General features: G+C 34.5%; 1 protein-coding gene across 1 annotated transcript; it reads right to left on the reverse strand.

Annotated features, from left to right (window-relative positions):
• Positions 1 to 1857: 1857 nt before the first annotated feature.
• On the reverse strand, positions 1858 to 6517 carry LOC133781986 (polyadenylate-binding protein 2-like). The gene is made up of 6 exons (XM_062221109.1): positions 6361 to 6517; positions 6112 to 6214; positions 5511 to 5581; positions 2486 to 2677; positions 2250 to 2389; positions 1858 to 2141 (listed from the first exon to the last, which is right to left on the reverse strand). The coding sequence occupies exons 1-6, from the start codon at positions 6406 to 6408 to the stop codon at positions 2093 to 2095; spliced, it is 603 nt and encodes a 200-aa protein (XP_062077093.1). The 5' UTR covers positions 6409 to 6517; the 3' UTR covers positions 1858 to 2092.
• Between the last annotated feature and the right edge of the window lie 6994 nt (positions 6518 to 13511).

Below are 13511 nucleotides of genomic sequence, written 5' to 3' on the forward strand. Positions count from 1 at the left end.
ACATATGTCACATCATAGTGAGGATTTAGAATATGTAAAATGAGGGTATGTCTGATATTACTCTTATTAATTTATTGTGGATTATTTTTTATTCTTTTTTACTTCACTCTTTGTGGTTTGGTAAGGCTAGAGTATTTTAATTTTTTTTATTTTGTTCTCTTTGAAGCTTTTATATTTTTCTTTGAAATCCTATGAATTCTTTCTTGGTCTTTGTTTGAAAACAATATCATTTGCCTATCTTAACTCATTGTGGGTAATCGATTTTTACGGTATTGTGGTTTAAGAAATCGTCATACTTAAAACTCCTGTAACAAATTCATTTTTTTGTCGAAGATGAAAAAAATTAGTTTGTTTTCTCCTGTAACAAATTATGTATATGACATCGCATTAAGAAAATAGTTTGAATTAGAAATATGAATGTCGTGACATTTATAAAAATAATTTATTTTTCTGTTCTCTTGTACTCCATTACGAAATTGGCAAGTATGTATTTGCGTATGTTAGGATTATTTTGTTTGTTGTTTTTTTTTTCTTTCTTGTTCCCCCAACCAATCTTTCAGATAACTCATCATCCTTCATTTAATCTATTTAATCCATTCATTAAAATATTTCTTGTAACCAAGAAACAAAACTTTCACTACTCATACCAAGTGTTGGATGTTTTCTTTAGAAGATTTGATGTGTTAAAGTTAAAGTGGGTAAATATGTTCTTATTTATTATTTCCTATTTTACCTCTTATATATTGTCGTGTTGGTGTGATTTTGGTGGTAAAAGGCTCACACATTTATACCATATGGAAAAATTTGTGAAGCAAATGATGTCTATGCATACCTAATTTTTTAAATAAATATTTGATACTTTTTATGTTGAAATATTTCCGGTGATGTATAGTTTGTATAGCATACATTGTTATGTTAGAACCATTTATACCATGCTTTACAAATTTGTTTCCATCATTGCAGTAAAATATTTGTGCTTTCATCCTACATCTCCCACAAAATGGTGGCGACAAAGCAAACTTTAATATTTTTTCATTAGTAAATGATAACTTTGTAAGTGAAATTATTTTTTCCAGACAAATTTTAGGAGTGAATTTTTTTTTGCAGCATGTGTAAGGTTTTTGAATAAATGATACTTGTGTTGAAAGTTTGAGCCGGTTCATAATTTAACTGTTGGGAGGTTTTATTTTGAAAAAGGAAAAAAGTTCAGGGGCATAATTTGAGAGTACAGAAGAAGGGATAATTATTGCTCATTTTGTTTTTATATTATTTGGTAAATTATACTTGTTGAATATGTTTTATGGTGGTACAAAAATATTTTTGAGTTAGTCTCTATTCAACATTGCTTTCATGTCATTTGTGACACGTGTTAGATTTCTCTACTCTGAACATTGTGTTTGGACATTCATTTTTCTATTCAACATATTATGAACATTGTCCAATGGTTTATGTTTTACTTAGTCTATTTATCTCATCGAGTACTATTATTAAACATACATTGTTACTCATTGTACCAAAAATAATATTGGCTCTCTTTGATATTAAGCGCAGAAACACAAATGAAAAAGGGTTTGAATTTGTATATTTCTTTGTAGTCCTCGAAATTACTCTTGTTTGATATTAGTAGTAAATTCGCTTCATCTAACGTGAGTCATATGGGTGTAGGCTAGAAGAGAGATCTCAGCTTAAATCATGAGTTCTTGATTGGTTGGGTATATTAGTTCTTAGTATTCAATGATTAAACTAAAATGGGGGTAGAATTATGGCCGAACCATTGGTACAGACATGGAGAGATGTATCCTCTCATTTACTCACAAACAATATAGCATTAAAATAAATAAATAAATAAAAGGCATCTTTGCGAAGACTAAATCAGATATATAGAGAAAGTCAGTATAGGTGTGACAGTACATTCTTCATCTTCACAAAAGGCTTAATCCACACAACATTATCCACAGTAACCCTACAGATGAAATAGATCCATTAAAAGGAAAAGAAAAAAAAACCGAACCATTTTGAATCGCATTTCTTTAAAAAAAGGAAGGCGATCTGTCTTCGTCCTCGATGCCTATTCCTCGGCAAAATTGAAAATTTAGAAGTAGGGACTGTAACGCATAGGCATTCTCATTCTTGGAACCTTTCTGCAACAACCATAAGAGAAAACAATTTGTAGAATGTAAAGATACAACAAGAGAATCTCCAATCAGTTACTGATTAAAATGTAAAGGGCAATGTTTAAAAATGCATACCCATATCCATAGGGGTTGTATATGAATGGAGTGGGAACGAAAGGGTTAGGACCCCTTGAACGGAAGCCACCCATGGCCGGATTTGGTCGTCGACCACGGAATTGCTTCATCCCAGGTATATTTGTTCTTTTAGCAGAAACCTAATACAATTAAAAGATCTTGTCCAGTTGAATACATGGTTCCAATACTTGAAGTTTAAAGTAAAAAGAAAAAAAAAATGTATTGATGATGTGAACCTTTAATTGGCGGCCATGTAGCTCAGATTCATTCAGAAGGATTGCCTCCTGAACAGCTTCTACTTCGACAAATTCCACATAGGCATAACCCTTTGGTTGGCCAAACTTGTCTGTGCGAATTGTGACTCTGTTTACCGTCCCACATGACTGAAAATGCTGCTGTACTTCTTCAGGGGTACATGCATAATCCACCTGCAGATGCCAACCAGGTCTTATTACTCCAAATCTTAAATTAAAATAGCCAATCAACAAGATTTCCAGAATAGGAAAGAAAAAAAGCAGATAAACATGCCCATAAGAAAAGGAGAATAAATAATGGCCTATGTGGGAATTGATAAGTTATTTGTTTGATATTAAAAATAGTAAGTCACTAAGACGGCAAATTCCTGCGTGTCCAGAGTTTGGAAGAAAAAAAGACCAGAGACCCCTCACCATATGCAAAAACAATGTAACTACAAATCCCATAAGCTTTGACCACCATCATAAGATCCAGCCTTTGCAAGTGAGGAAGTCTTCAACACATGTTGCCAGTGAGGAAGTCTTCAACACATGCAAAAACAATGTAACTACAAATCCCATAAGCTTTGACCACCATCAAAAGATCCTGCCTTTGCAAGTGAGGAAGTCTTCAACACATGTTGCCTTAATTGACTGATCATGGTTAAGAAACCTTCATTTGAATTTATCCCTTTGGTTCCTCTTGGCATAAGAACTTTGAGTCAATTTCAGAGGGACTCGCATTCTAGTTTTAACCTATGGCCTTTTTCTTCCCTCTAAAAGATAAATTGTACAACTCATCTCTTAGTTTTAACTTTGACTCTTTCTTTATTTTCAAATCTAAATATAGATTAATATCTTCTCCACGAATAGTCATTGTTTTAAACTTTCATAGTTTTTCTCAATGCACCAATACTCTTTACATCATATTTTTTTTACTCCTTTCTTTTCTTTTCTCCAATCCCCCCTAAATTTTTTTGATGAAAAACCTCCCCTAAATTCCCTTCTTTTTAGTAACTTTTCTTCCCCTATACCATCTCTGATCTAAGTCAATATAATTTCCAGACAAGCGTTAACCTATTCGAAAACTCATTTGAAGCCCAACCTGCCATTATGTTCAAACATAAGAATATGAGATATCAAACCAGATTCTAAAATGAAAAGAATACCGTTTAGCTGCAAAATAATCAGCTATTTCAAAACCAAAAAAAGTGGGGGGAAATTTGCTAATATAGCTCAATGAAGAGAACAAGGTTGCTACTTGATATATTCGGGAAAAAAAATACCAAAAGGTAACTATCACACGACATAAATAAAACTAATTTATGGTATGTCCCCAAAACAAACTTAAGTCATAATTTACAGAAGTGACTTGAACCGGTCAAGTGATGATATGATCCTAAAAGCATTCATTAGAGATATGACTATAAATTCAGCCAAAAATCAACATGGATAGCCGACAAACATGAAGACAGGTCCAATGATGAGGCACACTTATCTAAGGTTACCCTTGCTCAAAATGGGGGAGTTTTAAGATCCACATCATGGAAGACCTAATCAACTTACACATAAACAGTATCAGGCATTTCAGTAAATGCTGGAGGATAAATATAGGGTTTTAAATATGATCAATAAAAGCTTTGATGAGGTAGAGACACATAAGCAACCAGGGGTGGAGAAAAACACTAACCCCCAGTTTCTGAAATTTTAAAAGTACTATTGATTTTAATGTTTCAAAAAGTTATTATAACAACTGTTAATACTTCAGAATACCTAATTATTTGGAGAGAAAACTATAGCAATTTCTATGTAGGTACTAGGAGGGACTCGAACCTAGACCTTGTGGAAGCAAACCACATGACCATTTGAGCTGCCCTTCCTAGGTTACTTCAAGATACCTTATTACAGCACAATAAGCAATATTGAATACTTCATGTTTATTTTATCATATACTTCATCAAAAACACAGCTTACCCCAAAAATTAGTATCAAATTCTGCTATAATTCTTTACAGATGATATTTGTTTTGTTTTGCCAGTGTATCATATACCATACAATGATAGATCTCAATGAATCTTAATCAAGGACATGGATGGCAACAACTAAGAAAGTTGTTAGTTTATCCTAGAACTTATCTCATCCTAGAAACAGAACAATAAAATACAAATTTCTATTAAAATATATATTATATATATATTCAATCTTGAAAAGGAAACTTTTGTAGAGAAAAATGATTGATATCCTCATTCCTCAACCTCAATGGCAACTAATTTTAACTCCAATTATTTCCATGGCCAGTCTGGCGCACAATTTTAGTTATCTCCTATAAATGCATTGCATATCACACAACACCCCATCTTCTGTTTCCATCAAATTTCTCATTCCAAAGCAGCCTTGAGGTTTCTCCTTTACTAATATAAATAACGAAACAAATATGAAGAACTCAAAGAGGAGAACAAATTATTGTATCCATCAATCACATGGTTCCAGCATCAATGAAAATAGAAAGGCAAACAACAGTGCCCACAAGTTTCACCTATTCGTATATTTTGAATACGAAGAATTTTGAGACCTTGATCTGAAGTTGACCAGAGAACAGCCGAGATAATGATTGAATGATTATTAAACAGTCAAATCAAAGCTCACTAATATTTACACAGGTCGTAATTCACTAGTGGCATCAGTCAAGTTCAGCATTAGCAACATAGGGAAGATTCTACAGACAAGCTCACTAGTAGCATGAAAAGAAAAAATCATTTGTAAAAGCAAGTTTAATAGTCAATGGAAAAATATACAGCCTTAAGCAGCCATTGAATGAAAATAACACACAAGCTTTAGACTTTAGTTAGTGATCCAAAAGAATCAAAAAACAAATAAACCTCTGATAAGAGAGAATATGTACTACAATATACAGAATACTATAACCACATAGTATACGGGTTCAGAAGCAAGAGGATTTGCCATATCAATTCTATGCTATTCAAAACAAAATGAACAATCACAATCTAAACAAGGTAAGTGATCTCACATTGCCAACAAAGACCGATCGAGAATCAACTTCCTCTCTGCTTGCCTGTGATGCAGCTGCAGTTGATGGTTCTAGATGAACAAAAAAATCAGTCAGAGGAAGGTAAAAAATGTTTCAACTATTAGTAGTTTATAGCCGTGGTTCTATACAGGTATTCACAGGTTCATAGAATAGAAGATTGAATAATTCTCTAACAATGGCTTAAAAACTCAAGAATTAAAATGGAGTTGGAGACAATTTCTCCTCTTCCGACCCTTAAAGCAAATAACATTTTTACATACATATACACATACATACATACGAATCAATATATGTGTGTGTGTGTGTGTGTGTGTACTGTATACATACCAACATGTACAACTAATCAAAATGATACTAATACCACCTTAAGAGCTGCTATCAATGAAATTAACAAAAACATGAATATTCGAATTTCAAGTGGCATTCTAGGGCACAAAATCATACCTCAGAATCCTTTTTCACCCATGATAGGAGTGATAGGATGATTTTGCAACAGAACAATGTACTCAAAAACCTACCGGAAATACAAAAAGAAAGAAAGAATGAATGAATGAATGAAAAAAAAGAGAGGAAGGGTCACCTTGTACGGCACCCATTTCCTTCTCGACCTTAGCTTGCATCTCACGAAGTGCGGCTGCTTCATCCTCCATTTCCTTTAGGCGTTTCTTCATGTCATCGAGTTCCTATAGATTGATTCACATTAACCCATGCCAAAATCAAAATCAAATTTGGGGGTTTTAGGGTCCAAAACCTAACGTGTAGAATAAATTCCAAGAAACCAAACAACTATAACTTTTCTAGGGAAAATGAAATGGAGGAAAAGTATTACCGCTTCGGTGCCATCAGCCCCGGTCATGTCGACATCGTCGTGTTCCATCTCTCCGTGTCTCTCTCCCTCTCACCGCAAGAGACCAGAGAGAGTATAGTGAGTAGAGCGCCACTGTATTATAATATTTGTACGATTACATTATTCCATCTTTACCTCCCAATTCGTTGTCGTTTTTCCTACTTTTCTGTCGTTTTATTTCTAGGATAATATATTTTTTTTGCGGCATTATTCTATCACAATATAAATGTTTATTTTTATTCGGGAATATAATCATTTAGCATCTCTATCGCATTTTGTTATGAATAATATTTATGTGATAGCTTGGAAACATAAAATTACTTTAGACTCGACTTTAGTTACCAAAATTTTCAATATAACCAAATTCCCTAAATTATACGTAATTAAATAACTAAAATTGATTTTAAAAAATTGCATGGCTAATATTTTAAATCCAATATATAAAATTTTTAACATTAATTTTATAATTATAAAAGTAATGAAAAATATATTTTAATTAATAAAAAACTTGATTAATTAATTAATTAGATTTATAATTAAAGAGTAATGATATGTGCACCCAAAATATACTCATAATTTAAACTAAAATATAACAAAAACTAAAATAAAATTATAATATATTCTAGAAACTAAATACAGATATAACAAAAACATTAAAAAAAAAAATGTCACCCTGAATTCTCCCTCGTTCTTCCTCTCTCATTCTCTTTTTCTTATTGTAGATTGGAGGTCGGTATCAGAGATGGTTGTAGTAGAAGTCAGTGTCAGACATGGATGGAGCGGAGGTTGGCAAATATTGTAGGGTGATGGATGCGCGAGCAGTCTGGCGATGGATGGGCAACTGGGTATTCAGCTGAATGGGATGGTGACAGGAATGGCGATCTGGGTAGTTGTGTTTTCATCAAGTTGGATTCTCCACGGGTGTTCTCAGAGGGTTATATATGATTTGTAGCTTTTTGTTATTTGTTGAAACTACTAGTTTATTTTTAAATCTGTGTTTATGTATTTGTTGGGTTTGTAAGAATTTTTGGGTTTGATTTTGTAGGTTGTTGTGTTCATAATAATTTTTTTTATGGGTTTTCTCTAGGTTGAATTTGCATATTAATTTTGGATGAAAAGAAGTTTGGATAAATAAGATGGTAAATCTAAGTTGTTTACACATATTTTCGTCAACTAAAAATAAAATAAGAGCGATTAACTCTAATAAATTCATAAAATAAAAGATGAACACAAATATTTTACGCGGTTCTATTAGAGAATATTATATTTCAATAGAAATAATAGAAACTAATATTACAACTCTAGACAAGAAACAATTGGACAAGGTGATTAATAAAATAAAATTACAACACTATGCTTAAAATAAAAATAAATATAGACGGTATAAAAGAAGAGAAGAAGATGAATACAAACTCAAAACAAAAGTTACAAATCAAACAACAAGAATAAAGAAGAAAACTCTCACACTTACACAACTTTAAGTGAAGAGTGGTGGGGATCACTAGACTTGAATAAGGTTTGAAACCTTTGTCCAAAAGCTTATTTCCCCCTATTATCTTAGCATTAAGAGATTCTCAAGTTTAGAAAATAATTCTTTAGAACTACCTAGCTTTATTGTTTTTGAGCCAAGTGCTAAAATGGATGAAAAACTTCTATTCACAAGTGACCAAATTGTCTCTATTTATAGAGTTTTGAGACATCCTTTGAATTTCAAATTTCACCAATCTCTTGGCTGTTACCAATGTTAAATTGGATGTTTATGGAATTCAATGGAAGATTTGGAAGTTACTTGAAGTGTTCCAAACGTTCAAATTGTTGGAAATGCATAAATGTGATTTGACTGTCAGAGTCCTAAACCGCGGCCTGAGCCATTCTAGGCCGCGAGCCTCATGGTCGCAGCCTAGAGCGCTTGTAACCTCCCAATTTCTGCACTTTGCCACAAAAACGTCAAAACTTTTTCCCTTTCGATTTTGTAACTTGTATACACCTAATGGGAGTCAAAATCACATCCCCAATAACTATTCAACATAATAGCTCATGAAATTCAATTTGAAAATGTGTAACCCTTATTTTACACATTAATATGTGATCTTTTGGAGGTTACAAATAGTTACTGATTTTGTAAGATGTGTAACTCCCAAAAGTATGTTACAAGATGTGACAAACTCATTTCGTCACATTTATTTAATCTAACATTATATTATTATTGTTGTCCATATTTTTCACCATTGACACTTGACAATCCCCAATGGTTGGCTAGGATGTTTGTGGACATCCTCGAGGCATGTTACTACCTGAGGCCTATAGTCAGAATAAGGGTCTTCCTAGATGAGGCCCTATCCTTGAAGGGGGTTGTAGGTGCCTTGGTGAGTTACTCCCCGATGCTATGGAGGTTCTCCAGCTCGGATAGTTAAGGCGAGGGATCTCGTCTCTCGATCGCCTCCCAGGTCCGAGGTTCTAGTTCTCGGACCTAGGATAGGGATCAACGTGTCAGTAGGAGCGGGTTTTCAGAGTCAGAGGATCGTCTGACAACCTTTGTGGGCGATCTGTCAATAGTGTTGTCGAGTGTACGACTTGAAAATTTGCACACCCACTACGCCGCTGACACGGGAGTATGTACAACATGCCCTGACAGTCCTAGGGGCATGTGTCCCCATAAAGTGGTTACCTTTCTGCAGTGGGCCCCGCAAATCTCGCCTAGGTCGTAATCTCTATTCAATGCAGCCCAATGTATTGAAGTGTATTAATCTCCCAAATGTAGGAGTAATGGGTATCAATTACTGATGATTAACATTAATGACCCCAACCTATATAAATAGGATTGGGAGTCTCATTGTAAGGAGTTTGGTTTTTTTTGAGAGAAAACTACTTGTACTCAGAGCAATCTAAACACTGCCTGAGAATACCCCATAAAAGCTTGCAATCACAAGCTTACAACCCTCATAATACTAGAGACTTGTGGACTAGGGTTCTTTTATAACTCAAACCACGTAAAAATCTTTGTATTCTTACGATCATTTCTTTAATCTCTCTAATTAAGGTTGATAGCGAAAAAAGCAATCAACATTTTGGTGCTTTCATTGAGAGCTTGAAGGAAGCATTTGAAACATTCACAATCATGGTGACTACATGAAGAAACATTACAGATGAAGTGCCCTGTAATGCCCTAGTTACTCCAAGACCGTTACTGTGAACTTTAAATCGTGCTTAACTCGCTAAACAAGTCATTTGGTTATAAATGCGCATCTAAGTGTTATTAATAGGATAAGGTGAAAAATCTCGATCAAAATGAAATGATATATTTTATTTAAAACATAAAACTGTACATGGGACCATAAAACGTTTACAAGTTATTCACAATCCAAAATGGTCATTACAGTGTAAGAATTACAACCCGCCGACCTAAGCGGCAAAAATAGGGTTAACCCCAAGTTCCCCTGAGAAACACCTTGGCCATGGTGGTCAAGCGGCTGCATATGTACACATCGCCACCTAAGCTCTCCACTCAAGGCTGGGTGAACTTTTCTTTCCCTTTACCTACACTACATAGCACTCGTGAGCCAAGGCTCAGCAAGAAAACTCATTACTGCATGTATACAATATCAATTGATGATTATGACAATCATACTGGGCTTGTAGCCCTAATTAGATGGTATCGAGATTCTAATAATCATGATGGGGGGCGTGTAGCCCTAATCAAATAAGTGATTGATGAGTAAGTCACGAACTTGGGCTCCGCACCCTTAGCCATGTGACGATGCAGTCACCTTGGCCTTCTGGCCCCGACTCTAAGTAACTAGCCTTTAGACTAGACAAGCGCTTTTGTTTTCATCGAACTTAAGGTCAGACAAGCATTTCATGCTTATGACGATAATGCTTATGTCGATTAGATCTAATTTTTTCGGCTTGCGTTAAACACGCTAATACCGTTCTTGACTTATAAGCCAATACCATACGCCTAGTGCTCAGTACTACTGCCGAACTTGACTAATGAGTCACAGCTTCACAGTCAATACTAACACCATTGCCGATTCTGACTAATAAGTCAGTACCACTCACAGATAAGCAATATTGATAAGCATTTAATATGCAATCAATGTCCACATATAGAGCACTCAACATGCCTCATTAATAACCATGCATGTCACATAAGGGGTGCAGTTTTCTTACCTTTGGTTCCAGCGTGAAACAATAAAAGAACGACCCTTGAGAACGATCGATCCTTTGATCCCTTAGCAGCCATCTAATCATAACTAAATATGGAAATCCATCAATAAAATCAATAGTAAAAGGTTCACGATCTAAACCTCGCTCTCGGGACCTCAAATCATACTCAAATGGTTAGTAGATTCGATCCTGAACCTTAGGAATTGAAACCCCAAGCCAAAAACCCTCAACAATACCCAAAATAGTACCTTGGAAAAATAGGGTAGCGCTACAGCACTGCCCCCCTGGCGCCCTGGTGCCATGGTGCTACAAGCAGGGTTGACATTCCCTGGACAACCTTGTAGCGCCCACCCTTGGGCGTTGTAGTGCTAGAACCAGGGTGATTCACCCCTTATTTTTCCCCTTCAATTTCTCCAATTTCCAATCTTCAAGAACTGATTCCAAACTTCAACCAAACTCACAAATGAACCCAAAAACCCATTCTACAAGTCCTAGGCATCAAAACTCAATCAATCTTTGCCAAAAACTTTAATGAATTCTCAACTATCCAATCCAAAAATCCCAACTAAAAATCAATGAAAAACAGAGTAAAAACCAAAGTTTCCATGGTTGAATTCTTACCTCAAGCTCAAGATTAAACCCTCTTCAATGGTAGAACACAATCCTAGACCCTCAAGGCTTACTTCCCTAGCTTGAATCCTCAATTGGAGCTTCAAAATTTAAAAGGAAAAAGGAAGAAAATGATGATCGGGAGGAAGATGAGCTCTGTTTTTGGTTAAGTTTATGTTAGAGAATATATATTATTGCTCAATGGAAATATGGAAAAACCAAAATACAACTCTATGCAAAAATACAATGGACAAGATAGTTGATTAAATAAATATTACAACTCAATTGCTCAAAATACAAGTAAATAGAAAGATGTAGAAGAAGACGATTACAAACTCAATACTATAACAATACAAATAAATAAGAAGAACAAAAGAATGAAAACACAAACTCTCACACAACCAAAGTGTAGAGTAGTGGGGATCACCAACTTGAACAAGGTTCAAGACCTTTGTCCAAAAGCTTATTTCCCCCCTATTCTCTAAGCACTAAGGGATCTCTCTAGGAAATAGCTCTCTGGAATTATCAAGTCTTTCGGTGTATTTTCCAGCCAAGTGCTTTGTGGATGGAAAATGGTGTGTCATACAAGTGAGCATTAGGCTCCTATTTATAGAGTTTGAGATACCCCTTTGAATTTCAAATTCCACCAACCCCCATGGTTGTTACCAATGTTTAATTGGATGTTTATGGAATTAAAATGGAGATTTGGGAGTTATTTGGGATGTTAGAACCGTTCAATTTGGAAAAAACTGAAAATTCACATAGGCTGTCAGCCTCACTGGCCGCGGCCACGACTTTTCAGTGGCCGCGCCCACTAGCTTCTGTCCCCCAGGCCGCGGCCACAGGCCATTTTCAGCACAAAAAAGTCATTTTTCCAAAACGTCCAAAATCCTTTCCCACATGATTTTGTAACCTCCAAACACCTATTGGGAGTTAAAAACATGTCTCCAACAATCATATATCATCATGACTTTATGAAATCCAATCTCAAATGTGTAACATACAATATACACATTATTGGGTAATATTTGGGAGTTACAAATTTGTAACTGATTTTGTAACTCCAAAATATGTCACATTTGGGCACACACATTAGTCCAATTTTGTGACTCTCAATAATATGTTACAAGGTGTGACAAATCACATTTTGTCACATTATTTAATCTAATATTATATTATATGAAATAATATAACATTCCCCCACTAGATTAAATAATCACTTTTTGTAACACTTATTTAATCAATCAAACATTATATTAAAATATAATATTCCCCCACTTGATTAAATAATCGCTCTCTATAGAAACCTTTGCATTGGTGCGTAAAGTAAAATGTCTTTCGACTTGAATTTTACCTTAGTGTAATTATCACAAAGTTTGTTGAAATTTTGGTTGCCGAAGCATTGAACCACTATCCCTTGATAACAAACCAGTGATAACACACACACCTTTGCTATGTTCACTTGAGACCTCAATGTCTCGCTTTTGCACCGTTAATGGCCATGTGCACATTCCATTCATAGACTTTTCTTGAGAATGACTCCCAATTCTCATGAGGGGCGGCACCACCCCTAGGTCTATATAGGTAGAACTCTTACAGTATTTTGTTACCCTAAAATACTTGTTTTTTCAAGACTGAATTCTATTAAAAAACCTTTCGGTTTTAACCCTCATTTTGGTAACACACTAGTACTCATATCTCAGATGGGACAAAATTTGAGTACTACTATCTATTCACTTGATTGACTTGTTATTACCTATTGAACCTAATACTAGTATTAAGATAGGTTAACATAAACCGTGAATCTCTTTAGGGAGTCTAAGTCCCACCCCTTGAGATGTAGAAATAATTCCATTTGAATCATTTCTTTTCTCATGTATGCATACTTAGACACTCTCATTATTTTATTCAAACTTTGTTGCTAGCCACAGTTTGATTAAAATAGTTACCTCTTTAAAATAGTGATTTTGACTATAGTCAACACCACTATTTTATAGTTTAATATCCAAGATAAACATTTGAATATTAATTCTAGAAACCTCTTTGTTTCTAAAAATCTCCTTTATGTTTTAAATTGATTCATTCTTGAATCAAAATATTACAAACAGTAACTTTAGACACCAAGCATGTCTAGATTTATCCATTCTATACACATATAGCCAATGTGATTTAGAATGTGGAATTTCAAATCACCTATTTGATAGAATGACCAAATTAATCAATTGATTAACAACAAAATAAATTGATTAACTTTGGAGCATCACTCCCACATTTCTCACATAGTGATAATAAAATATCACTTTAAAATAAAAATCTCTTCATTTCTAATAAGTCATTTATCCTTCAAGATAAATCTA

The sequence above is a fragment of the Humulus lupulus genome, chromosome 6 (assembly GCF_963169125.1).
Source record: "Humulus lupulus chromosome 6, drHumLupu1.1, whole genome shotgun sequence".
Classification (NCBI taxonomy): domain Eukaryota; kingdom Viridiplantae; phylum Streptophyta; class Magnoliopsida; order Rosales; family Cannabaceae; genus Humulus; species Humulus lupulus.

Bases quoted from the DNA above. Each gene is read 5' to 3' on its own strand.
- LOC133781986 (XM_062221109.1), bottom strand. From the start codon at position 6,408: ATGGAACACGACGATGTCGACATGACCGGGGCTGATGGCACCGAAGCG. The intron at 5,582-6,111 runs GTGACCCTTCCT...TTGTTCATCTAG, and splicing joins GGAAATGGGTGCCGTACAAG to AACCATCAACTGCAGCTGCA. The intron at 2,390-2,485 runs GTTCACATCATC...TAATTGTATTAG, and splicing joins TACATGGCCGCCAATTAAAG to GTTTCTGCTAAAAGAACAAA.